At 46.9% G+C, this 26,732-nt stretch overlaps 1 protein-coding gene across 1 annotated transcript in view; it reads right to left on the bottom strand.

The window, feature by feature from the left end:
- Positions 1–26,732, bottom strand: part of LOC119386306 (zinc finger protein 135) — a 100,040-nt gene that overhangs the window by 21,506 nt on the left and 51,802 nt on the right. Inside the window, exon 5 of the mRNA XM_049414300.1 lies at positions 13,077–13,436. Coding sequence (XP_049270257.1) covers positions 13,077–13,436 — 360 coding nt within the window. The remainder of the gene's footprint in view (positions 1–13,076; positions 13,437–26,732) is intronic.

Below are 26,732 nucleotides of genomic sequence, written 5' to 3'. Positions count from 1 at the left end.
GGCAATCGATGTCAGTGCACGTTAAAGAACCCCAGGTGGTCGAAATTTCCGCAGTCCTCCACTACGGCGTGCTTCATAATCAGAAAGTGGTTCTGGCACGTAAAACCCCATAAATTAATTAATTATCTAAACGCAATAAAACTGCGAGATCTTTTTTTTTAAGCGAGAGCTCGCTACTGCAATACAAAGACTGGCGGTTTACAGCATATATCAACGTTTATAGAACCAGGTAAGTTGCAAAACTCCCCGCGTCAGCCAACCCGTCGCGCGGCGCCGGGGCAGCTTCCGGTTTGGTGGCGCTGGCGGCGCAACAAGCTTCCGCTAGCAGACGAAAACACGTAGTCTGCGTGGCAAGACGCCGCGGCAGCCGTTCAGAAAGGGCGCCGTTGTTTACTCACCGACTGTAATTATCGAGATTTTCCGTTGCGCTGCCGCTGCAACGTAAAACTGAGTAATATTTAGCAGCGGAAAGGTAAAGTCAGTTAAGCTATGGCTTTCTAGACTGCCCACGATAACTGATGCTTGATAGCGTAACATATGAATCAGTATATATGCCGCATTCCCGTAGCGTAAATTCTTTAGCTTTAGTGGATGCTTCGGCGTGTTGGTACTTCTGTCTTTTCGTTTTGGACTGTGCAAGTATTGCGCGGTGTTAACGAATGAATCTTTGTTGCAAGTCAGCGCGGTTGTTTGTGTAATCCTTTTTTCTGGTGCTTCGTCTTTTTTTTTGCGTTGTTTTCTTTCCAATAATTCTTCAATTTAACTTTTTTGAAGTGCGGAGTTTTCACTATGTATCGCGGCTGTCGTTACTTGCAGTTATCGAGTGGTAAAATCGCCGTGTGTGTACTGCACGCCACAATTTCAGTCCTGCTACATAAAGAAAAATTGTATTTATTTTACGCACGCAATGCAGAGAAACAATTTTTCAGATATTGCACGTATGGTGTGATGCACACAAACGGCACAACTTATTTACAGTCTCAGGCATTAAACCTTAACAAAACAGCTCTAATTAATTGTAAAAAATTATTTACCGCACAATTTTTAGGATCACTCAAATCAAGGTAAGTTCGAGAATATCTTTGGGGCGCATCCTTCAACGAGGCTCTTTTCCGCTGGCGATTGCATCCTTAATTCCCATTGACCATGTGAGCGAAAGTCTTCAGGATATATCTTCCTCATGAAAGTGCATATCACATACACGTGATATGCCGGGCACTTTCTTGTCCCCACGATCGAGAAATGGCGCGATTCCACGCCGCTCGCTGGTCAGGGTCACGCGGGGCACAAACAGGTTACGAACTTTCTCGAATTTCGTGGGACTGTCGCGACTTTTCATACAGCGTCCCGAGCCGTACCTGTCGGGACAGCTGTATGTCCAGGATTTATTCCGGACCGTCCAGATAGAGATTTTTGTGATCCAACGCACACCCGACACCGCGCGTCACGCTCCAGAACACGAAGATCTCACGAATACCACGCACGAAGCAATGTTGCGGTGGTACAGCGGTGGCTGCGAAGGGCTTTGGTTACTTAACTGTACTTCTGTGCGCAGCGCGACAACTTTTACGGGTACATTCTCCAGCAGGAGGAAGTGTTGCGAGCAGCACGTAGCCAGCTGAAGAGGCCGAAACAATGAAGAAACAACCCCCCCCCCCCACCTCCCTTCCCGACTCCCTTCATTGAAGAACCCTACGCCCAAAAGGAATGTCGTGGTGTCTCGGATTTCCTCTAACCTAGCAAAACGTTTTCTTGGACTAGTTGGTTCATGACTTCTGTGAGAAAATTGTAGCGCAGTACAACACAAGGACCGGCAAAGAATACGTCCCGTGTTCTTTGTCGGTCCTTGTCTTGTTTTGCGCTACAATTTTCCCACAGAATTCCTGTAACCGCTCGTACAGCCGGGAACACATGTCGGCATGGTGAAGACACGCAGCACATCCGAAGCACAATAGAAAGCGCAAAACTGCTCACGCAGAATTAAGCAGCCCCCACGAATACTGACGCGCCGCAACGCCGGCTGAAGAGAGTAGAGCGAGTGAATCCTGATGCGACAGCAGCGCCACATCTGTCGCTGATGGCGGCGGCGCCGCGCAACATCGCTTAGTTTTGCAACTGACCTGGTTCTATAAACGTTGGCATATATTGCATCCGGCGCCCGCTGATGACGCGCTCATGTTTAGCGATACTTCATGCGCCAGAACGACGGCCAAAGCAAGAATATGCTCACGCAAAAGAAAGAAAAGCAACGAAAATGGCTATGTACAGGGGTTGCACAAGAGTAGTTTGTGCTTGAAGCGCTGGCAAACTAACCTTCGCGCTGAGGGCAACAACGCGTGGCTTACATTGCAGGTGGTGGTGGCGCCATCTACCAGGTGAGACATAAAGTGCGTCAGTGCACGGCCTCCAGTCAGCCCACTACCCCTTTCTAGAACACTTTAGCCAGGGGGCGCTGCGTCGCACGCGTTTCGCCGCCTTTCTTGCAAAAACCGGTCGCTTCTCTACCCGCACCTGCCTTCTGACTGCGCTGTCTCAGCACGTTCCCGCACCCTGCACACGCTGTTCTCTGCTCGCCGTGCACGTGCAGCTTCACGTGTCGCTTCCTCTGAAGGTTTAGAAAGATCCCAGAGATGGAAAAAACGTTTTCACGGTGGGAATCTCACCAGAGGAGGACGGTTGATCGACCACCTTTTCGGGACCGAGCATGTCGTCAAGGGCGATGCTGTTTGTGCGAGCGCTACGTGCGTGCCGATGCTGAACGGGCACATTTCTTTGACATGAGTAGGGAGGTGACTGCGCGAGTTCTGTAATTATGTTACCGGTAAAACGCACATTCGTTGCGGCAGTCGTGTCTACTCGGAGCTGTCAGCAAACATCCAGCACGCTTTCGCGTGCGTTTTCTATTGACAACTTTTCGATTGCATGGATGCCAAGTTTGTCGTGCGGCTTTAAATTTATTATGAGCTCAGTGTGAAGTGCATAAATTTACATCTGTCCTGTTGATTCACTGGCTGCATCGCAATGCGCAGTGTTCAGTTTCGTGGGAGTTTCACTTTTGCCGAGGTTTGCATCGAATGATAACAACGTCGGATCGCAAGTTTAATGTCACCTTGGATTTTTTTAGAGCTCCCTTTGACAGCATAATGATACGCGCAAAAAAAAAAATTCATGCCCACTTCGACCATGCATGTTTCTTGCAGAGGCGTGTTTCATTTCGAATAATATCGACGCCTGATCACGCACAGTGTTCGCTTATTCTAACGTCGCTTTGGTTGTTTCGACAGCTCGCTTGGTCAGCATCATACTATACAGGGGCGTAGCCAGGGAAGGGGGGGGGTTGGGGGGGTTCAAACCCTCCCCGAAAGTTTTCAATTTTGCTTGCGCATATGTACACGCACACATACAAACGCACGCACGAACATAAAGTATGGTTGCGCACCCCCCCCCCCCCCCCCAAAAAAAAATTTCTCGCTACGCCCGATACTATACAATACCCACTGAGATTACGCATGTTTATGATTATGCCGAGATTTGTGCCCAATGATAAGCGCATCTGAATTCGCGAAGCCACCGAAAATTTAATTGCCGCCTTGGTGGGGGACTTCGGATTAATTTCGGCCACCTGGGGTTATTTAACGTGTACGTAAATCTAAGTACGCCGTTGTTACTGCATTTCGCTCCCATAGAAATGCAGCTGCCGCATGCGTGAATCGAACCCATGACCACGATATTAGCAGCGCAAAACTTCAGCCTGCTAAGCAATCACGGCGTGTCGTATGCAAGGCCAATGTAAACGCTCAGTGCAAACATGCAGCTTAATTCTGTTTACAGGGAGCCGCGACGGGAAATGTACTGCAATCAGCTGAATTAAACACTTAGTACTCACGGTACGTTATTTAAACTGTGGTGTAATAAGCCCACATGCTCCGCTGCTGTCACATTACAAATGGTTGACTCGAAAAGCCAGCGCGCAATCTCGAAACGTACAGCGGCTGTCTATTTGTTGTAGCTTCGGTTCACAAACGCACTTCCCTTTCAAATGAGCACGATCATCGCGTTTCTCCCCGTTAATAGTTAGTAATACTGTGTACGACAAAAATTGCTTCAAGGTGACAAGACCGCGAAAGCATCGCGGCGAACTGCCATAATCCACTCTCGATGCCTCTGCTCCTCGCACTGCTTGCATTGGAAACGGTAGAACTTGACGGGCAGTTTTCGGCCCTTCGTCATTTTTAAACGTTTGTGACAGTTCACAATGCAGCAGGACTGCGTGCCTGCTTTCGAGTACGACGAAGGAACGGCACCCATAGCGTGAAAAATGCGAGATAAAAGCCCCGGGGAGCACGTTCTCCGCGCGCGCAATGGGAAAACCAAGCAAGAGCGACCCGTCCGAGCTACCGGAGCTTTCCCCTCTCTCCGCTGGGGCGGTGGACCGCGCTGCGCAAACTTTAGCGTTGGAGGCCTATAGAAGTCAGCACGAAAACACCAGCTGACATAGGTAGAAGGCATTATCGAGAGTGACAACTGCTTAGAGACCATGAAATTTGTGTCGCATGCGGAATTGCTCGATTACATGAAGGAAAAGAAAATGTGATACTGATGAACTTTAGCCAAGAGAACAAACACCTCAACAAGGGCATGGCGATTGTGTAGCTATAAGAAATTGTGGCCGTCAGCAATGCCATCGCATTCTCGTATGCTGCCGAGGCTGCTATGGTAACCCGAACACCTGAACTAACATTCAACGTCAACCCAAGCCTTCCCACTTGCAAATACGAACAGCTCCGAAGCCTTCTTTAAAAGTACAAGGACTGCTTTTCGTCTTCGTCAAGGATTGGACAAATGCCACTTGCGAAGCGCCGTATCATAACGAAAGAAAGTGCTCCTGCACTCCATCAGAGTCCCTATCCAGTTTCGACATGAGAACGAGAAGCCATAGAAGAACATGTCAACAAGATGCTGCTTGACAACACCATACAACCACCTAAGAGTCCGTGGGCATCGCCTGTAGTATTAGTGAAGAAGGTTGGATCCCTGCGCTTCGGCGTCAATTACCATCAATTGAACCAGGTCGTGAAGAAGGACGTGTACCTCCTCCCACGGATAGACGACACTTTGGACTGGTTGTGCAACACAAGGTATTTCTCGTTGATGGATTTGAAGAATGGCTACTGGCAAATTAAAGTTGACGAAAGGGATCGAGACAAAACCGCCTTCATCGCGCCAGACGGCCTGTTTGAGCTTAAGGTCATGCCGTTTGGACTCTGCTCGGCACCTGCAAAGTTCCAACGCGTTATGGGCACAGTGATGGCAGGCTTGAAGGGGCAGACTTGTCTGGTCTACTTGGATGACATTGTCGTCTTCACATCAAGCTTTAACGAACAACTCCGGTACCTTGGAACAGTCCTTCAAGAAATCAGGTCATCTAGGCTTACACTCAAGCCGCAAAACTGGCACTTTGCATACGAAGAACTGCTCTTCCTAGGACATGTCATCAGCAGGGCAGGAGTGCCCCCAGAAAACTGCTGCCATCACTACATTCCCGCCACCCGGTGACAAGAAGGTGGTATGCTGCTTTCTCTGTCTGTGTGCCTATTAAAGGGTAAAGCGCTTTTCCCGCATCACCGAGCCACTTACTAACCTAACAAACACAGACGTCCATTTCAAATGAGGAACACCCCAAAAGGAGCACTCCATGAACTCAAACGACGTCTTCAGTCACCGCCGATACTTGCTCACTTCGACGAAGACACATGGACCGAAATCCACACTGACGCAAGTACTAGTGTAAGCCTTGGTGCTGTGTTAGTTCAAAGAAAGGGTGGACTTTAAAGGGTCAAAGTTATGCTAGCCGGTTCCTCTCAAAGGTGGAAGCAAATTACTCGACTACAGAAAAGCAGTGCCTTGCCATCATTTGGGCAACATCGAAGTTTCACCCCTACTTGTGCAGCAGGCCCTTCAAGGTCGGGAGTGACCACCACGCCTTTTGTTGGCTAGCAAATCTGAAGGAGCCTTCAGGTTGCCTCGCATGGTGAAGCCTCAGACTTCAGGAATTTGACATCACCGTGGATTACAAGTCTGGCCGAAAGCATTCTGATGCTGACTGCTTGTCCCACGCACCTGTTGACCCGCCACCCTATGATGATCGTGACGAAGACACCTTCCTGGGGCTCATCAGTGTCGATGACTTCTTTGAACAACAAAGAAGTGAGCCGGACCTTAGGACACTGGCAGAATACTTAGAAGGTAAGAAAACCGTTGTATTCAGCGTACTTAGACAAGAAGTGACGTCGTTTTCGTTACAAAATGAAGTCCTTTTAAAATTTATCACCGGCCCTAGTCAACTACCTTCTCGTTGTGGCTTCAGCATTGTGACCAGAAGTCCTCCAAGCCCTACAGGACGACTCGACAGCTGGACACCTCGGTGTTTCCCACGCGCTCATGAAAATACAGCAAAAGTACCACTGGCCACCTGGCCGCCGACGATGTCCACTACATAAGGACATGCCAAGACTGCCAGCGACGCAAGACACCGCCGACAAGGCAAGCAGGCTTTCTTCAGCTGATCGAACCACCTCAACGACTCTATCAGCAAATTGGGATGAACTTACTGGGCCCATTTCCGATGTCAACTTCTTGTAATAAGTGGATCGTCATAGCTATGGACTACTTGACCCGCTACGCCGAAGCCAAAACCCTGCCTAAAGGTAGTGCTGCCAAGGTAGTGAAATTCTTCGTTGAGAACGTCCTGCTGCGTCACGGCGCTCCAGAAGTCCTCATCACCGACAAAGGTATGGCTTTTAGAGCAGGCCTAACGCAAGTGATCTTGAAACACAGCTAGACAAGTCACCGACGGACAACTGCCTACCACCTGCAGACGAATGGCCTCACCGAGCGACTAAATAAAGCCCTAGCCAACATGCTGGCAATGTACGTCGCCGTCGAACACAAGACATGGGACACCATCCTTACGTTCATAAGCTGCACTTATAACAATGCAAAGCAAGAAACAGCGCATATGAAGCCATTCAAGGTAGTTTACCGAAGGAGCCCCTCAACAACGCTTGACGCCATGCTGCTGACCGTCAGTGACGAGGACAACCTGGATGTTATGCTCTACCTTCAGCGTGCCGAAGAAGCCCGAAAGTTCGCCTGCTTATGCATCAAGATTCAGCAGTTGACTGACAGCCGCCGTTACAATTTTCGATGACGCTTCATAGAATACCAGCCCGGCGACTCTGGACACCAACGAGGACTTAGCGAGAAGCTTCTTCGATGTACTTCAGACCATACAGGGTACTTTGACGTATCGGCGCCCTCAACTACAAAGTTGTCCCCGAGGGCATGATGAACTCACAGCGGTGCCAGGCAGGTCCCGAGCTTGTGCATGTGATGTCGTGCGCCATGAGCCTTTCTGTGCACTCTAGTAAACTTCCAGAACTTTATATTCCCACTTGTTTTTGTGCTTTTCCTATATTCATGTATGCGTTTCTTTCTTTGGATTCCTACTCTTTTGCAGCATCGGGACGATGCGTTTTCAGAGAACAATGACATGCGCGCTTCTTCTATTTTCATGTAACGGGACCCGTAACACACGCAACCACTGTTTCACACGCAGCATACCGGAATGTCGAACATTCCCGATTATTTTCAGTTGTTCTAATAAGCTTGAAGGCGCAACGTGAACACTAGAGTCTATTCTGGAACCAATGCGGCCACCCACAATAAGCTTGAAATCTTCGATGCCACGTGTATAAATGCCGATGCGCCTTTGCGCTGATCAGATTATTTGACGGTTGATGAGTGACTTCGCCGATATCGTTGCAGTTTGAGTGTCGTTCTTTTTCCGGGCACAGGTTCACCCAATAAAGAGTTTCATCTTTAGCGACTGCGATTCCTTTGTTCAGCGTCACAACCACGTGACAATATTGCCACAAGCGATATCCACAAGTGACTACTGTGGCTGCCGCATATGGCCCATGACAACCCGTCTCCAAAATGATTGCGGGTTTGATCAGATTATGATTTTGGCATGTAAACCCTAGAATGTAACTGCTCGTTCTGGCCCAGACTTTTCCCCAGAATTTTTTTAGGGGCGGACATTATGAAAGCATGAGGGGGGAGGGGGGCAGGGTGAAAGGAAAGATATCAGAAATTTCAAGTTTTCAAACTTCCCTTTTTCGACCGACACACATCCACGTTTGATTTCTGGTCGTGCATTTCTGGCATCTATGACACACATAAAAAACGGAAGCAAGGGCACTTGTGTTCTAGCGCTGGCACTGGGGCTGGCAATCTTTGAAACCACAGGACCACTTGTTCAAGACTCCTCCTTAGGTAACCAGGGCACAGCTTGCAGCTGCTGTGTATTCGCTGCTCAAGTACACATTTGAAAGGGGTCGATCGGAGCAGTGGGCGGTCTTTCAGCAGCAGTGAAGCGGAGTGGTGGGCGGAATTTCTGCTGCCACCCACCATGGGGAGAACACTGTTCTGGCCCCAAGGGGTAAATCTTTTTTGGGTGCATGCCATTACAAAGCAGGAAATTGGTAGTAAGTCTTTCATGCAGCTCCAACCAAAGGGTAGTAGCTGATGATGTAGCAATAGCAAAGAATGAAAGTCCTGCATTGTGATGTGGTGTCATGGCAGTCATTAGACACATGCTTGTTAATTCGTTTCGATTTGTGATTATTAATGCATGCCTTGCAATCAAAATCGCTGCTTAACTTAAAGGGACACTAAAGGCAAATATTAAGTCGACGTTGATTGTTGAAATAGCGGTCCAGAAACCTCGTAGTGCTACTTTTATGCCAAGGAAGTGCTTATTTTGAAATAAAATCACGTTTTAGTGGTCCGCATCGCGTTAGCACACTTCAAATCACTCGCCTGAAAGCGGTATTTCGCATGTCACTGTTGCCGTGCCCAACGTTGCCCGCCTTTACTGCGCAGTGGCGTGCACTGGTGGCGTGCACCATTCGGGCATCCGGCAACGTCACATGCATGCGGTATTTTGTCAAACTTTCTGTCAGAGCGACTCTCACGAGTGTGCAAAACACACGCGGCAGTACACGATACCGAAACTACCACTGAGACGCGACCGCATGAGCGAAGCAGGGCGCCGGGCGAAGCGCAGTTCGGCAAAAACGGAACTTTTGAAACACGCGCGCTGTTCCCCATGGCAATGCCAAATAGGTTCTTTTTTCCATGAATCAAACAGAAACGAACAAGCAGCATTTTATTATGTCTCTGGATGCACAGAAGGTTCTTTTTTTATTGCAGCTAGTTTGATTACTAGTGATTAATTGTAGTCGGACTCTCTCACGTCATCGGGATCATTTCCAAAATATCCCGCTCGTGGCGCTCATCGTATGATACATTTAGCTTAATTTCTCGGTAAGTAGGGCACTGCTGTTGATAATACTGCCGTTTTAGACGTTGTCATACGTTGAGCTTTCATTCTGACATAAATTGTTATTTGCCTTTAGTGTCCCTTTAAGTCTAGTCAAAAGAGAAGGCATCGGGCATGTTTTTAAATGCAAAGCATTTCTTAGCGAACCTCTTGCACTTTGAGCGTTTCTATCTACGTATCTATCTATCTATCTATCTATCTATCTATCTATCTATCTATCTATCTATCTAGCCGCCTACGTCTAGGTGCTCTTATGATCGCCTCCTTAACTTTGTGTAGACCAAAATTTGCATGGAAGGGTAAGAGGTTTTGACGAATATGATTGCCGGGTCATGACATGAATAACGTTAAAATCCTGTCGCGTACGTCGTCAAACCCTTTCCACTAGACACGTGTGGCACATACCCGTTTACCATGGGCCACGGTGTACGGGTATGCGCCACAGGTGATTGACAGTTTATATCTACCAAGGAACGGCGAGAACAGACATTGGTAACTTAAATGCTAGAGCGTTAAGGAAAACCAACATACGCAGTGTTGACTCAACGAATTGAAAGAATGAAAATTAGGATCCCAGCAGAAATCGAACCCAAGTATTCTGCGTGGCAATCAGGTATTCTACCACTGAGCCACGCCAGGTCTATAAAATGGTTTGGAAAAACAGCCTACGCAGGCGTAATGTCGATGCAACGTCAACTGTGGTTGTGGTGCTGGCTATCTAATTTTACAAGAAAGCAATAAACACTACATGATACTCCTACGATGTGTACTCCTACGATACAGGCGTAATATCAGATTAACGCCCGTAGTTCCAGCGTTGGCTCCGCTTTTATAGCAGTCTAATAAACATTACGTTTTATTCCTACGATTCAGCAATGTATATTGAAGCATTGCTCGACCCCGGAGGAATACATTAACGAAAGTTACAAATGATATCCACATCACCGCACCGTAAAGTGCACTTAGTCCGCCAGAACGACGCAGTGTCCTCTTCATTTCTTACGAGGCTGGGCGATGGCCTCATGCTGACCGAGGATGATGACACATTGATTGACAGCCGCTCTGTAGACTAGGCTACGTAGGTCACATACGCCGAGGTAGTCTAGGAATAGGACAAACACCATCCGCTGATGTTGGTCTACGTAGCACTATGGTCTACTAGCCTCGACGGCCTATACCTCACCAACGCGAAGAGTGGCTTCAGGTTCCGACATGTCGCCGGCTCTGTCGACAGACAATTTTTTGACGAAATGACCGAGGCATCCACGAATTCCAACAGCTCTACTATACCACATACTTCACTACACATGGACCCCTCGTCACCACGATCACGACCGGATCCTATAACAAGTCATTTCCAGCTGCTGGTGCTCACTGATCACGGCGATGATGCCCTTGTTCAAGAACTGTCGAGAACTTCTTGCAAACATGCACACGGGATCGTGAAACGTGCGTGCGTTCTCGGGACACGTATAAGCACTACATAACAGCTTTCCGCTTCTGGTGTTGGTAATACCGGCCTTGCCATTGGCAGCGTTACCCAACCGTGAACAACTGGTTATATAACACATATGCGGCTCTTCAACATATATATGTGTGCGTATAAAATTTATACAAATCTTCAGCGTCATTTTGTAACGTGTCGCTCATTAAAAAGCGTTACACCAGTCACCTACCCGCCGCATGCTTCGCAAACATCGAATCCCACGGTACGTGGGATCTGCCGAATTTTTTATGTTATAAAATTCCTTGCCTATAAGCCTTACAAATTGGGAAGTGCAAAGCACCACATCCGTGCATAGGTTGGCAAACTCACTCATGAGGCGACTTACTCAGACTCAGATCAGGCCGTGAGTGTGAGTCTGAGTGAGTGCAGTTGAGAAAAGGTTTAGTGAGTCTGAATCCAAGTGAGTCTAGATGAGTAAAATTTTGGTGAGTCTTAGTACAAGTGAGCCCTCAGAGGAAAATACCTTGAGTGAGTCTGAGTGAGCTCCAACTTTTATTTAGGTCGGCAAACTCACTCATGAGTCGACTCACCAGACTCACTCAGACTCAGATCAAGCCGTGAGTCTGAGTCTGAATGAGTCCAGGTGAGTAATATTTCGGTGAGTCTGAGTAAGTCCGATTGAGAAAAATTTTAGTGAGTCTGAGTCCGAGTGAGTCCGGTTAGAGAAAATTTTGGTGAGTCTGAGTCCGAGTGAGCCAGAAGCGGGAAATATATTTCTTGAGTGAGCTCCACATTTTTTCGACGACCTATGCATCCGTGTAACAGCGCAAAGGAAGGGACAATGATAGAGGAGAGCTACAGCACTATTTTCCTCTGCATTACATGAGCTGTCACGAGCCCAGCAAGCAACCATAAAGCACCAGCTGCACTGTCTCTGTACAAGTGCTTAGTAACCACATCCTGTGCAGCAGGTGTTGCTATAGAAACAGGGATTGTGTTGCGTTCAACAAAAGCGAGATTTCTCTTTATCTAACTACAGCAATGCGCAAGACCTTTACAGGTACAATGAATACGTATTAGTCCAGGCAGCCTCAGTCAGCACATGTGCCGGCTGCATGAGACCCGCAAGACATCGAAATTTGTCCATGATGTGTAAAACGCAACAAGGAAGCTATGCTGGAATCGTTCATATCGACATAATGATCGAGCTGGCAATATGCGAACAGTTTTATTTAAGAGTGCATGCTATGGCTTGTGTCAGTTCACTTCACTGAATTTAGCTTTCATACGTTCAACACCAGTAATGTTCGAGTGCAGTTGAATTGTGCATTTACAGTTCTCAGCTGTTGTGGGCCGTGATCACATACATGCACACTTAATGCAGGTGCTGCATGGCCACTTTCAATTGCTATCGAGCCCAATCCGGTTGAAAACTCTCGACAGCAGCTGGCTTCGTTCCGCAGTTAACCTAAAGGAGCCAAACGTCATTGAAAGTGCCACAAGACTCACTGCACCAGTGTGACTGTGTGTCACACACTGTATTTTATGCGATTATTGCATACTACTAGGAAAGCAAGCATAAAATTAAGACCCATAAGCGTGAGCTGAGTCACAGAATTTTCTCTCGTTAATTTGGTCGTATTTGGCCACAACATCTCTAATTCGGACGATCTTCTGAGTCCGCCGAGCGCAAAGCTATGCAAAGGAACGAAAACGGCGTTTGCAGACAGCCAAAACGGCCACAGGCTTTTTGAAAGGCATGGGCGCCATCCACAATTGCGTTGTTGGCACGTAATAAAGCATAGCTTAGCTTCAGACCCCGTTACAAGTGAAGAAACAGGGGCCTTGAGCTGTGGTCACATTGTGAATTCGTGAATGACGAAAATTGCGGCTTACACTGCTCTTTTGCAAAGTAAGCGCTGCACTTACGTATTCGCCAAGAAAATGAAAGCACATTGATGTAATAGACACTTGCTTATTGTTTTCTTGATACTTTCAATAATTGGGCATTCGGTCTTTTCCGGTCCCGTGAAATCCGAATTAACGAGCTTTTACTGTACTTCGCACGGGCGCAGCTCAGTCCAAGATGGCGTTGTAACTGGCTCCCAAGGAGCTTATTATAAAGTAAATCTACAATCGCCAGTTATCCTTTTCTTGCTCAATCCCATATGACTACATATGGGCCCCAGCTAGCAGCTAGGGGTGGTAGTTGTTTGAACTCACCTTGAAGTTAGCTGGATCCTTGAAGGTCTTTGAGCAGACAGCACACTGAAAGGGCTCCTCGCCAGTGTGCCGGCGCATGTGCACCTTGAGTGATGTGCTGTGCCGGAAGCACTGGCCACACACCTTGCATGGATAGGGCCGCTCACCCGTGTGAATACGCCGATGCCGACGAAGGTGGAACACCGTTGTGAACTCCTTGCCGCAGTCGGTACATGCGTGCTTGGGGCCCCCTAGAAGGGCTTCGGTGTCAGTACTGCTGGCACCAGCCACATGCTCGGTCAGGATGCAGTGAGCCTGCTCATCCACTGTGATTATGTCGCCAAGCACCCAGATCTCGCTGCTCTTCTCACAGGGCTCCATCTGAAGAAAGAAAATTTCATGAGTTTTGAGATAGCTGAATTCACAAAAATGTAAGCATAACCACCGCGTAAAGACAATGTGATGCCTTTCCAATATGGTCTTGGTCTCCACTAACTTTCTCACAATATACCAGGCAGGAGTTTTGTGCAACTCAACAACTGACACATCGGTTGCATTTAGGCAACAACAAACCTCGCATATGTAAGCACAAATGCAACTGCACGTTGACATTAACGTGTTCAAAATTGAATAACCTGAATATCATGTGCTCAGATCACCAGCGTTTTCCACCGAGAACAGACCCGGAGCATCGCTCTTATGAGCACTGACGATGCATGAAATTAAACAGCCCCAGATAAGCCACTGCTACAAAATCGCAGTCTTTAGAAGTGAAAAGTGAAAGGGGGGGGAACACGCACATCGCAGTTTCATTAAGAGGGTATTGACATGGAAATTTTCAGTTGTGGTTCTCTTGCATTAAATTAGGGACCTCAAGAGCCTACAAAATGTACTGGTAAGTGTGATTGCACTCTGAACAATTAATCACAGTATGTGTTTAAAAGCTAGTTTCGGTTTCACTGGACCCTGATGTCGCAACACGGTATGAGCTTCCCGTCACGTGCTTGCGCAAGATATTTTCATGGCCGCTAAATGTACTCCCTAGCGTGCAAGTGGCCATTTTTTGTCTCTCTTGGTGCTCGACGTCAAAACAACTAGCTGTGCTGGTGCATGAAGTGACCGGGAGAGATACTGTGGCCAGACCTCATGCTAGTGTAAATTTCAGTAGGTACACCATGTAACCGTCAAAACAAACATATCAGCATTCACTGAGCTTCACACTTGCTGGGAGCCATTTCTATATACAGGAGACTTGTATGGCGGAATAAACTCGGCTTTGGAAATTGGTGTCAGCACCCCTTTAATACAGGTCAACGCAGTCGGCTCTTGAGCCACTTATTTTCCCCATAAGAAACGTGTAATAGTTGGTGGTTGCACTCAGTGAGAGAATAGCGCTCTCAACTCCGCTTGGACACACCTCAACAGCTGCTCATCCCCACCGCTGCTGCGCTCAACTTTGTTTCCCAGCAGCCGAAACAAGTCGGAAACCACGCTCGAATGTCCAGTTCTCCAGGCTTCGAATTTTCCATTCCCAGCTGGCTGAGAATAAGAACCACTTCTAGCTGAAAATGGTCTTTCCATAAGCTAGAAATTAAAACAATTTCGAGCTTGAAATTGCATTTCCAGCTGTATATGAAAATAACTGCCAACTGGAAAATCATTTCCAGCAGGAAGTATTTCAGTTCTACTGGGGAAGTCGTATTTGCAGCTGAAATTTCCACTTTCAGTTGAAGAAAATTTGCTCAGCAGGAAATTTTCCTCTCTTCATTGAAGTGCTGGAGTTGACAAAAGGAATTCAAGCTGCCCATACAGTGCACAATGACGTACAGCATGGTGTCCATTCATAATTAAAAATCATTTAGAATGTTCACTACAATGTCCATAGAGCACATTTTACAACCATGATGTAAAGTGCCCCGTACGACTGGGTTGCAATAAATGTCGCTGGAAAACTTTTCGCGATTTCTTAATATGTACAGATGGGCTAGTTGGTGAGCCATGATATTTGATGAAGCAGCGCACAAAAGGACAAAATCACGCACACATAAAATGACACAAAAGCAAGCGCTCTATTGCAACTGATGCTTTATTGACGAAAGATCCGCCTTATATAGAATAATACGCACATGCGCACTGACAGCAGTGAACGTGATCAAGACCACAAAACCACACACACACAAAAAAAAAAAAGATTGCACAGATATGACAGGTGTTTGTGTCATTTTGTGTGTGCGTGATTTTGTCCTTTTGTGCGCTGCTTCATCAAATATCATTATTCGAGCTTTCCCATAGATGTGCAACCGGTCGACACGGCATTAAATATCTTGCTTAGGTTTGCTCATACTGTGCAAACAGGTGGTCAAAGCCAACATTACTAGAACAAACTCAGTTTAAAAGCTCCGCCGGAGAGGCGGTCCGCATGGCGGTCGCGAGAACTAGTGGCGCTGAAGTCACGTCTAGCTCCCGCGGCTGGCGGCTGGCGCTTGTTGTGATCGGCGCCGGCGACGTACGAGCACACGTGGGTTACAGCTACGTCTGCGCTTTGTTCGCTCGTCATTTTTGCGACTTTTCTTGACCAGCCTTAGCGTCTTGTACGAAGACACGTGCATGATGTACGAAGTGTAACGAGGACGAGCAGATTCACGGTGCGGCATGCCGACTTGCTTTGCGCCAGGCTGCAAGAGCGGCTACCGCAACGACGACTCCGCTTCACGACATTTCTTCAGACCTCCAAAAACCCTGCGCAATTCAAAAGGTGTGAACAAGCTTTGCATCGCCAAGATAGAAAGCTTACTGGGAAATGCAAGGACTGTGATGTTCATTTTGAGAGTGACGACATTGTAAAGCACTATTGTCATGTTGTTGCGGTACAAGATGTTTTGATCCCACGTGGAAAGTGGGAACTCGCGGCCGGTGCCATGCCGCGCTTGTTCCCAGCACTTCCACCCCACATTTCAAAGCCAAAATGTATGGGGCCAAGGTGCAAATCCCCCAAAAAATGCACGGCGTCCCGCAAAGCCTAGTGCCCAGTTTGCAGGCGCCGCCAGAAATAGAACAGCAAAACGAAATGCAGGCGATTACCTATATGCTATCGAGACTGAGAGTAGCATCACACTGACATTCGATCAGTTGTCTTCTATAACGTGGCTGTAACAGTATCTGCCGTAAGCACACAGCTGAATAATTGTGCAGCTGGCGTGCTTCGCGCTCAGGAGGAAACTGTGCAGCGCTTGAAGACTCACAGCGTATATGTAAACACAAGCGAGAAACTGCGATTCCGGCGTAGTAACTGCTTTTCTGCCTTACCCAAACTGAAACCAACCATTTTGCATCCTATGTAATATCATTTTACCTGGTACTGTCAACTACACATTGAGTTTGCTAGAGAAAAGCCTCCCATTTTACTGGCCCGGGCTGTCTCACCAGCACGTCTACGGCCACCTGCTCCTCTTCGTCGCTAGACGCAGAATGCTCGTAACCGTAAGCGATTATAGGCAGTTTTAGAATAGCGTACGCAAAGCTTTGCGTTGGCTTTTCGCGCAACCACGCATGCGTCGTACACTAACTGCTTGCGGGCTCCCGTTAAGTGATGGAAATAGCGAGCCGCAAGCGCTACTGCTAACTTAGCGTACGCTATTCTAAAACTGCCTTATGTTTTTTGGCATGTTCGAACTCTCTTCATCGTCGGAGGTATATCTGTCGCAGGTGGAGGGACCAGAACTCGTGTTCATGCCGTGCCGTTTACCTACGGCGCGTTTGGAGAGACTGCGGCCGGCCAGCTGGCTGTCCGAGACGGGTGTTGTGACGTCACTTTTTGCAACTCTAGTCGGCCGGGCGGCTCAGCGCGCACCCACAAAAACACCGAAAATACAACTATCCGCTGAAAAAATTGCTGAGAGAGGACATCTATTCAATGTAATCACACACTGAGATTTAATTTACAGAGTTCTCATAAAATTTTCCGATTTTGGGTCAGCATCCCTTTAACCGTCGCGAAAACGTGTCTTGTAAACATTGCAAAGCATTGGTGATGTTTTTCGAGAAAGTTTTTTTTTAATAACTTGCAGACAACATGATCACTGTTGTTCTAGAATGTTTTTTGTATCTCGAGTGAGTACCCTTCTTTGTACACCATAAAGGCTTTTACAAACATGTTAGGTTATTCTTCGTCTAGAGAAAACGGCAGCGGCTAAAATTGTAACGGTAATGATGAAAAAAGTTACACTGAAAACCCTCATTTGCTTTGAAACTCCTATGCTTGAAAGTAAAGTGCAATGTAGACAGCTCAAATATAGACCGAACATCGATTCTTAGCCAATCAATGAGCAACGCACGCGGGCCAATGCATACAGGTGACCTTATGCATATCCACCTAAGTAGTCCGCAAATAAGATGCTCGAGCGTCGACTGGAAGAACGAAAAATGTTTGCGTTTGCCACTAGTACAATTAGAAAGTTGCCGCGCAGTTGCCGCGAGCAACTGCGCGGTGGACCACCGCATTACGCCGTGGCAGCAGACGACGCACCGATAGTGGTGCAAGACGTGACTGCAGCGCCGCTAGTTCTCGCGACCGCCGTTCGGACCACCCTCCTCCGTTGGCGGAGATACGGAGCTTTGAAACTGAGTTTGTCCTAGTAACGTTGGTCAAAGCATCCCTAAGAAAAGGAGCCTTTTTGTTTTCCACATGCCATTCCCTGCCCCGCTGTGCACTTTGCTAGCTTGCTCTTCTATAACCCTAAAGAATGCCACATTGCTACAGCCCCTAAGCATTGCAGCCATTTTTCTTGATTATGAGTACAAATTAGCCCAACTGACAGGAGGGGACTGTCGGTTGCGCTGATTTGCACTCATAGTCATGTTGTGGTTAAGTTTTATTTTTGTTGAAATCTCAGTAGCATTAGTCTCTAGGCTTGTGCAAATAGTAAATTTTAAGTTCGAAGTGAATTCGAAGCAAATAGTGACTTGGTCAAACAATTTCGAATCGAATTCAAATAATATATATCACATATTATAAAGAAAAATAAGCACATTTGTCATGGCCCAACTAACCTGCATAATATTTTTTTAATTGAAACAAGGCATGTGCAAATGTCATTATTTTTGGTTCAAGGGAAGTGGAAGCAACTTTGAATAGTAGCAGGATTTGACTTTGGTAGAATGCAAGTGATAACCCGTAAAATATGTTACATTTTAAAATTTACTATACTTAGAGCATATAAGCCCAGTACAACGAGCTTTAAAACTTCGGCAGATCCCATGCCTTGTGCAGTGATGGAAGCGACATTTTGCTTTTTGGAGCAGATTCTGGAGCAGAAAAAATGCTGCTTTGGAGCAGCAATAGGTGTTTTTGGAGCTGATGGCAAAATATTCGTGTAACTCCTGGAGTTTAAAGCATCATTGAAGCATTTCATAAACATTAATATTTATTATTAAACATAATGCACATACAATAATCAGTGCTAATTGCAAGAAACATAATTAAGCAGATAGACATCAGATTCTGCCCAGGCGGCACTGCAAGAAACACCGCCACCAGCGCCCTCATCGCAGGCAGCCCTGGCGCTAACTGGGTAGTGCAAAGAGAGGCGTCCGCAAGCGAATGTGCATAGGCCCCAATATAGCCCCCCCGTCTGTCGTTGGTGTCAAGGCGCGGTTTCCTGAAAACCAAGGAGCTGGAAAGCTCCTTGCACCGATCCACGCTTCAGAAACGTAGGAAGCTAATCAAAGCGAACTGTGGGTACAATGCAAAAGTAGTTTCAGTTATTTCGGCGCGCTGCAACTCGCAAGTACAAGCGAGCATCGCTCGACATCGAGCTCGAGGCAAGCCCTCCGATGTCCGTTCTGTAGCGCCTAAATGCATTAAATTCGGGTATATACGTAATACCAAAGCGATGAAGTACATACGCGATCAATTTACTAAGCTATGTATCTTACGATCAGTGATACAAAGCTCGCTTTATCAGGGACGAATGGCCCAGTCGATTTTCACCTTTTCAGTTGCATTCTCCTTCAATTCATCTCTGTCTTCCTGTGCATTGGACTGCTTTATTGCGCATCCTCAAATGGTCTCTTAATTGTTTTCTTCCGTTTGTATATACTGCAAATGGGGATACGTGTGTGTCCACTTTCGCAGGGTACAATCAAAGGCAATACCGTGGCCTCCGAGATAGCTACAGCAATCATGGAGGCCACAAAAGCCTGATCGTGGTCACGATAGTGATGCAGAACTATCGGTAAATTGACTATCGATAGCATCGATAGTCTTTTTTTAAACTAACGATAGTGAAGACAAGCTATCGATAGTGCAATCGGTAGTACCATGTTTAATACTACTAGCGATATAACTGTCACACATGTTTATTGCTTTGTTGTGATGTATTCGGGTTTCACCCACAAAGACTGTTAGCAACGTTTTAAGCAAACCGCGCCGTAATGTTTGAGAAGCTTCACGATTGTTTGAGATCATTCTGTTAATATTACGTGCCGGACGTGAATAGTCAAGTTTATTCGAGAGCTTAGCGAGCACCAGCGATAACGTTGGAAGGTTCGATGATTGATTTATAAAAAACTCACGCGTCTTCCATCGATGATCAGATTACTCGGCGGCCAACGACTGTTCTCGCCGCTATCAGTGCGCAGTGTGCATTGCTTGTGCATTGAGTTTCAATTTTCTCGGCACAAGTTCGCCCAAATAAAGAACTCCGCATTTCCCAGTGTTGCTGCAACATTTTTAACGTCACAAACACCTGACAATACTATCGATAGTGGTGTGAATAATGATGCTGTGCTGGCTGGCCAAATTGCCAAAATATTTGCGATAGCCTACTATCATCTTTGCTTAATTTATGAGCAATTTTTGGCAAAAGAAATAAAATATTTCCGCAGTGAAAATGGCAGCATATGTCCATAAATAAATTCACATCCAAAAGCAACGAGTTACACCTTACAATTAACCAACCTAGTTCATGATATATTTTTTTTATTTTGAAATCATAAAATGCACTGCACATTTGAAGTCGCGCCGTTCCACCACATGTAACGCCTTCCTTTCTGCTACAGCTGAGCAGTTTGACTTTATGATTATGTGTCAGCAAAGCATTCAGACGAAGAACACAAGCATGTCAACTTTCATGCCCTTCAGCCTGCTCCTCCCTCCGGCTCCACTATGTACCACGCGCGTGGGGAACCAAGTTGATTCTGCAATGAGTTTGTGCTGTTGACTTTATACTATCGATAGTACCATCGAATTTTTTACTGTCGATACGCTAGCGATAGTATTTTTTACCATCGATAGTTTGATAGTGACTCAGCTATTGATAGTATCAATAGTACCATCGATAGTTCTGCATCACTAGGTCATGACCAACGTTTCGCAATTTACTTGTATGACGCACGTCTAAGCTAGTTAGAACTGGAACTCTGAGCCTTGAAAACGTACGTCTGCGATGCTGTGCGGTGACGACCAACTCATATTATAGGATGTTGCGGTGTGCATATCATGCGTCTTCAGTCTGCCTCTAGCTACTCACTCCGTGTTGCACGGCACGCACCGCAGTCAGAGCCTCTGCTGAGCTTCATAGTCAAGGTTACCACAGTTCTCCATCAGGGCTACGCTAAACAACAGCAAAGCCACATTATCACACCTTTTCACGCGACCAGCTGTGGAGAACGCGAGCACTTCGCTTACCCAACATGCTCGCATGGCACATATCCAGTGCTTTCGCCTTCTTCGTACGACAGCTATGGAAATCAGTAAAACTGAACGTTGCTATTCAGTCCTTTACGTCTGTGGCAATTCACAACGCAACAGTAGTGTTTCTTCGTAGCGTGCGGAGCGGTCTCATCTGCTGTTTTCACCGTCGTTCTGGCGAGTGATCCAGCAAGCACTTCATATGGCTGTTCGGTGGCGCGTCTGACTAGAGGAGAGAAATTCACAGCTCTCTTTCTGAGTGTTAAATTCGCAAACACACGCAATATTAAGCTCAATCGTTGTGTCGTACTCGCTAGTTGCACCTGGTCCCACAAGAAACTGTGCGAGGGAGTCTGTCTTTGTACTACCCAATACTTCTCCGACAGGTGGCGCCACGCGCCTTGGAAACTCCAGAGTCTGACGTCTATGGATGGTCACTGAACAGTAAGAAAGATGAGCTATGTATTTAAAATGCCAGTACTTGTGGCAGAAATTATATAAAAGCGATACAGCTGAACACCACATGATAAAAGTAACCACAATCACATATGACCATCACTAAAGAAGCAGTTTACAAACGATATGAGACCAAACCAATCTGTTATTTTCATACTTCACCAAAATAGCCTGCACTGAAAATTAAAAACCACTCAATCAGCTGACTATGCACTTAAAATGCCTGTTCTTTTGGCATAAACGATGTCAAAGCTGATAAAGCAATAAATGTAAGCCACACATCACATGTGTAACAGACGCAGTTATTAATCAGTATGATACTGAACTAATCTCGCACACATTTCACCAAAATAGTCTGCCTGTCAGGTACAAATATATTGCTAAATGAGATATATATTGACAACGCTAGTATGCAGCTAGTGTACATGTGGCGTGCTAGGATGATAGTATACAGCTCGTTTTTGGTTTTGTTTAGGCTCTCTGGATGATCACACGGTTAAAGTTCATTGTTTTCAGCTTCCCAATGCCATTTCGGAGCAGGTTCGGAGCAGTTACTAAAAAAAATTACAGTTCGGAGCAGCATGAAGCAGCATTTCCCTTTTGGAGCAGTTTGGAGCACTTGTAGCAGCACTTCCATCACTGCTTGTGGGAATCTGTCTCATGTGGAGCAGTCAGGGAGTATTTCTATGCTGCATTTTTTGGCTTTGAGCCAAGCATTACCAGGTGGATCGACATGTATTTGTAAGTGTAGTAGTTGTGTCCACATCCTGGGCTCACCAGGCACGTCAACAACACTGGCGTTTAAAGGGTAACTTATGGTCTGACGTAACGTCAACACTCACGTTAGAGCAAATACGTTAGTATTATCGAAACAAAGTGCACTTTATGGTGCGATGATGTGAATATCATATGTAACTTTTGTTAGCGCATTCCTCTGGGGTCGAGCAACGCTTGTATATAGCTTCCTGAGTCATAGGAATACAAATGTAATGTTTATCAGACTGCTGTAAAAGCGGAGCCAACACTCAAACTACAAATATTAACCTGACAACCTGACATGACGCCTGTATCGTCGGAGTACATATCTAGTGTTTATTGCTTTGTTATAAAATTAGATAGCCAGCACCACAGCTGCAATTGACGTTGCACCGACATTAAGCCTGCATATAGCTTTTCCAAAGCAGTTTCCATACCTACAGTGGCTCTTTGGTAGAATACCTGCCACGCAGAACGCTTAGGTTCTATTTTTACTGCAATCCTAATTTTTATTCTTTGCATTTGTGCTTGAACGTTGCCGTTGTCTGTTTTTTCTTAATGCTCTCACATTTAAATTACCAATGATTTTTCGCGCCATTCTTGAGTAGATACAAACCGCCGATCACCTGTGCCACATACCCGTACACTGCGGCCTGTGGTAAACGGGTATGTGCCGCGCATGTCTGGGGAAAAGGGTTTGACGACATACATGACCAGATTTTCACATTATTCATGTCATGACCAGGCCATCACATTCGTCAAACCCTTTTACCCTCGATGCCAATTTTGGTATACACCAAGGAGGCGATCACGAGAGCGCCCAGACGTAAGCGGCTACACACACACACACACACACACACACACACACACACACACACACACACACACACACACACAGACAGCAGTTCAGCCAAACGCGTTTTCAAACCGCCCACTACCAGTGCACGTCATATTGGAAGCGCGACATCACGCAGGCGGCTGATTTGATTGGATATGTCCAGTCCACGTCACTGAAACTCCAGTGGGCAACGAGCGTCATCTGCCTGTGTTACAACGTGTTTCGTGTTGACGTGAGCTGAGCGACAGTGTTTATCTCGAGGTTTCTTTTCTTGGACACAATGAATTGCCCTAGCCGTGTTGCGTACCACATATCTAGCAATTGGTGACTTGCAAAGCTGTAACATCGTGCAGTGTTTGTGAGGCATCTGGCGAGCGGAATCCCTTCAGCTCGTCGCTGCAATGAGCGTCACGCTCTCGCTATCCATTCAACGCCACGATCCACGCGTCTGCGGCTCTAACTTGACCCCTGAAAACAGTCAGTCGGTCAATGAACTTTATTATTAAATTGTCCTGAGGAGCCCATTACCCTGAAGAGGGAGGATCGGCTGCGGGCCGCACCCACGTGGGGACAGGAAGAGCGAGCCCCTCCGCCAAATTGCGGGCCCTCTGGACAGCGCGGATTTGGACCTCCCGGTCCGATCTGGTGATTGCCGTCCTCCAGGTGGCTTCTGTACTGAGAGGCTCGCCATCGCACAGCGCCGTGCATTGCCAGAGCATGTGGGGTAACGTGCATCGTCTCTCATCGCAATGAGGGCAGTGCAGCTTTATGCTGTCAATAAACTTGCTGTACACTAAAGGCAACGAGTAAGTACCCATTTGCAGCATTCTTAATGTGACTGACTGGGCCCTAGAGAGTTGCAGGTGCAGGAGCGGAAAGCTACGCCTGGCCAATTTCATTAAAGGTGAGGAGCGAATCAAGCTGCCGTATGCCATCCCCAAAATTAGATGCCGAGGGCCCATCATGGTGGGACAGTTCGCGTGCGCGGGCATGGGCAAGCTCATTGGCATTGGAGATAACAGGGTGGACATCCTTGCCCATGAGGGCAGGAAACCAGGTGATGTTGCCATCGATTTCTGTGCAGTGTTGTCTTTTGGTAAGAATATGGGCCACATGCTCACAGACTGACCCGGTCATGAACGCTCGTGCAGCAGCCCGAGAATCAGTGAAAATGCGCGTGCGCATGGGAATCGCCATGGCCAATGCTATAGCAGCCTGCTCTGCCCTGGCCGGTGTGGCATCTCGAAGAGATGCTGCTGTGAGGAGTTTACCGTGAAGGTCAGTGACCACAGCCACGAAATTGGCTGTGCCGGGATACTGTGCTGCGTCAACGAACGCCACAAGTTCAGGGGTGGCAGCGGCGGAACTGAGGAGCTACCTAGCCCTAGCGGCATGGCATCCGACATTGTAGAGTGGGTGAACGTTTCTAGGAATTTGTGAGACCGTAATCTGCTCCCTCAATTTGGGTGGAAGTTGTATCATTTTGTCTGCTACCATAGTTGGTTCGCAGCCCAGAAACTCCAGGATGTGCCTGCCAGCTTTGGAAGAGGACAGTCGTGCAGCTTCTGCTGTTTGTTACGCTTCTGCAATCTCATTAAATGTATTATGCATTCCAAGGGTCTTAGGCTTTCCAAACAACACTAATGAAGAAAAGCTCAAGACCTTCTTAATGCACTTTTGAATAATAGCATCCAGTTTCCCTTGTTCTTTCCTTTCCCACCTATGCGCTGCGGCAATGTAATTAATGTGACTCATAAGAAAGGCATGGAAAAGCCTCATGAGGTTGGCCTCACAAAGCCCTCCACGCCTGTTAGACACCCGAAGGATAAGCTTGACCACGCTCTCCGCCTTCACCACAATACGCGTCGGAGTATGAGAGTTACTTCCGTACTCCTCTAGGAACATGCCTAATATCCGAATTTTATCGACTCGGGGGATGGCCTGCCCTGACTGCGTGTGAATTTCGATCCTGATCTCTTCCGACGGAAATGGGATGGTAGTGAACTTGCGTTTCTCTGGCTGTGTGTACAGGAGGAGCTCCGACTTGGCGGTCAACAAGCACAGCCCCGTGCTATACAAAAACTCTTCCGTGCACCTGAGGGCCTGCTGGAGGGACTCCTCAACGTCTCCGTCCCTACCCCCAGTGCACCATATAGCAATATCATCCGCATACAGCACATGTCCAATGTGGTCAATACGAGAATTTCCTCATCGCAATGTTAAAAATTAGCGGCGAAATGACCGATCCCTCAGGGGTTCCCCTAGGTCCAAGGTGAAATTCCTTGGAGCAGAGGTCCCCGAGCCAAATGGTGGCAACACAATTTCTGAGAAAAGAGCGGACGAACCCGTAAAAGGGGGCCCCCAGTCCCAACTCAGAGATCGAATCCAGTATGTGAGCATGTGAGATATTATCGAAAGCTTTCTCCAGATCTAGTGCAAGAATCCCTCGAACATCTCTGGTGTATATGTCGAGAATTTGATGATCGGCCGGTTTTCGCTGTCGCCGCCGTCATGCACCGTATATGTATAAGTATATATATATATATATATATATATATATATATATATATATATATATATATATATATATATATATATATATATATATATATATATATATATATATATATATATATAAGAGTCCCAAAGAAAAATAATTCAGAAAAATGCTTCCGAAGCGCGGAATCGAACCAGCGACTTCTCGCTCTGCAGCACATGGCGCTAACCACTACGCCACAAAGCGCAGATCCTTCAGGTAGCTAACGGCAAGCATTATATACACACCCTTTACCACTGGCAGGACTCAGAGACGGCAGGTGCTTATAACCGTTTATTCATTACCAGCGAGATGGCGCGAGGAGCGCAACGGGCGCATTTAAAGGTCGTTGGCCAGTTCGCTCGCTTCTAATTATTTGCGCAGAGAGAACCTTGCCCTTCCGCTGTCTGCTCACGCGGTAGTTGCTGCCGGGAGGCAGATTTTTCTGCAGCGTAGCAGCGCGTCCATCACGGGCCGCTTTTCTTGCTATCGCATTCATTGCTTCGCCCTTGTGGTGAAACTGTGACTTTTTTTAAGGTTGATATCTGCACTCGTGATCTGCAAGGGCAACCAAATCTTTTATTTTATTATAGAATGCCCGCGTCACGGGGTGCCCTGAACACAGGGGCGTAGGCAGAAATTTTTTTTGGAGGGGGCACCTCCATGATCTGAAGTGGGGGCAGGGCAGGCAGATGTGGTCGAGTATCATTTTGTGTTGTGTATTTGTGTATGCCATGGCAAAAAAAAAATGGGGGGGGGGGGCACTGGCTACACCACTGCCTCAACAACACACACCTCTGGTGTGAATCAAAGCCTCCTGCGAATCTCTGTCGACACACATTCAATGCGTCATACGCAAACTGAAGCTGGCACAATTAACTATTTCAAGTGTATGTGAAGATTTTTTAATCAAATATATTACTTCAAATCTACCTTTCTGTATTATGCATGTAGTACTTAAAGGGACCCTGAAACGGTTTTGACGATTTTGTACGAACACATTGGGCCGGTAGAGCAAGTCCTAAGGATCATTTACAGACCGATTTAAGCTCTGTGCATAAACTGTGTAATTTATTACAAGGTTTTAAAGCTGTGAATCGCCACCTATCACAGCGGCTCAGCCAAACGCATTTTCAAACCGCCCAGTTCCTGTGCGCGTCGTCTTGGAAGCGCGACGTCACACAGGTGGCTGATCTGATTGGATATGTCCAGTCTACGTCACTGAACCTCCTGTGGGCAGCAAGCGTCGTCTGCCTGTGTTACAACGTGTTCCGTGTTGACGTGAGCTGAATGACGGTGTTTATCTCAAGGTTTCTTTTCTTGGACACAATGAATTGCCCTAGCCGTGTTGCGTACCACATATCTAGCAATTGGTGACTTGTAGCTGCGACATCGTGCAAT

The sequence above is a fragment of the Rhipicephalus sanguineus genome, chromosome 3 (assembly GCF_013339695.2).
Source record: "Rhipicephalus sanguineus isolate Rsan-2018 chromosome 3, BIME_Rsan_1.4, whole genome shotgun sequence".
In the NCBI taxonomy this organism is placed as follows: domain Eukaryota; kingdom Metazoa; phylum Arthropoda; class Arachnida; order Ixodida; family Ixodidae; genus Rhipicephalus; species Rhipicephalus sanguineus.
Note: the sequence above shows the minus strand (reverse complement) of the source record. Positions and strands in the feature narration are given on the sequence as shown.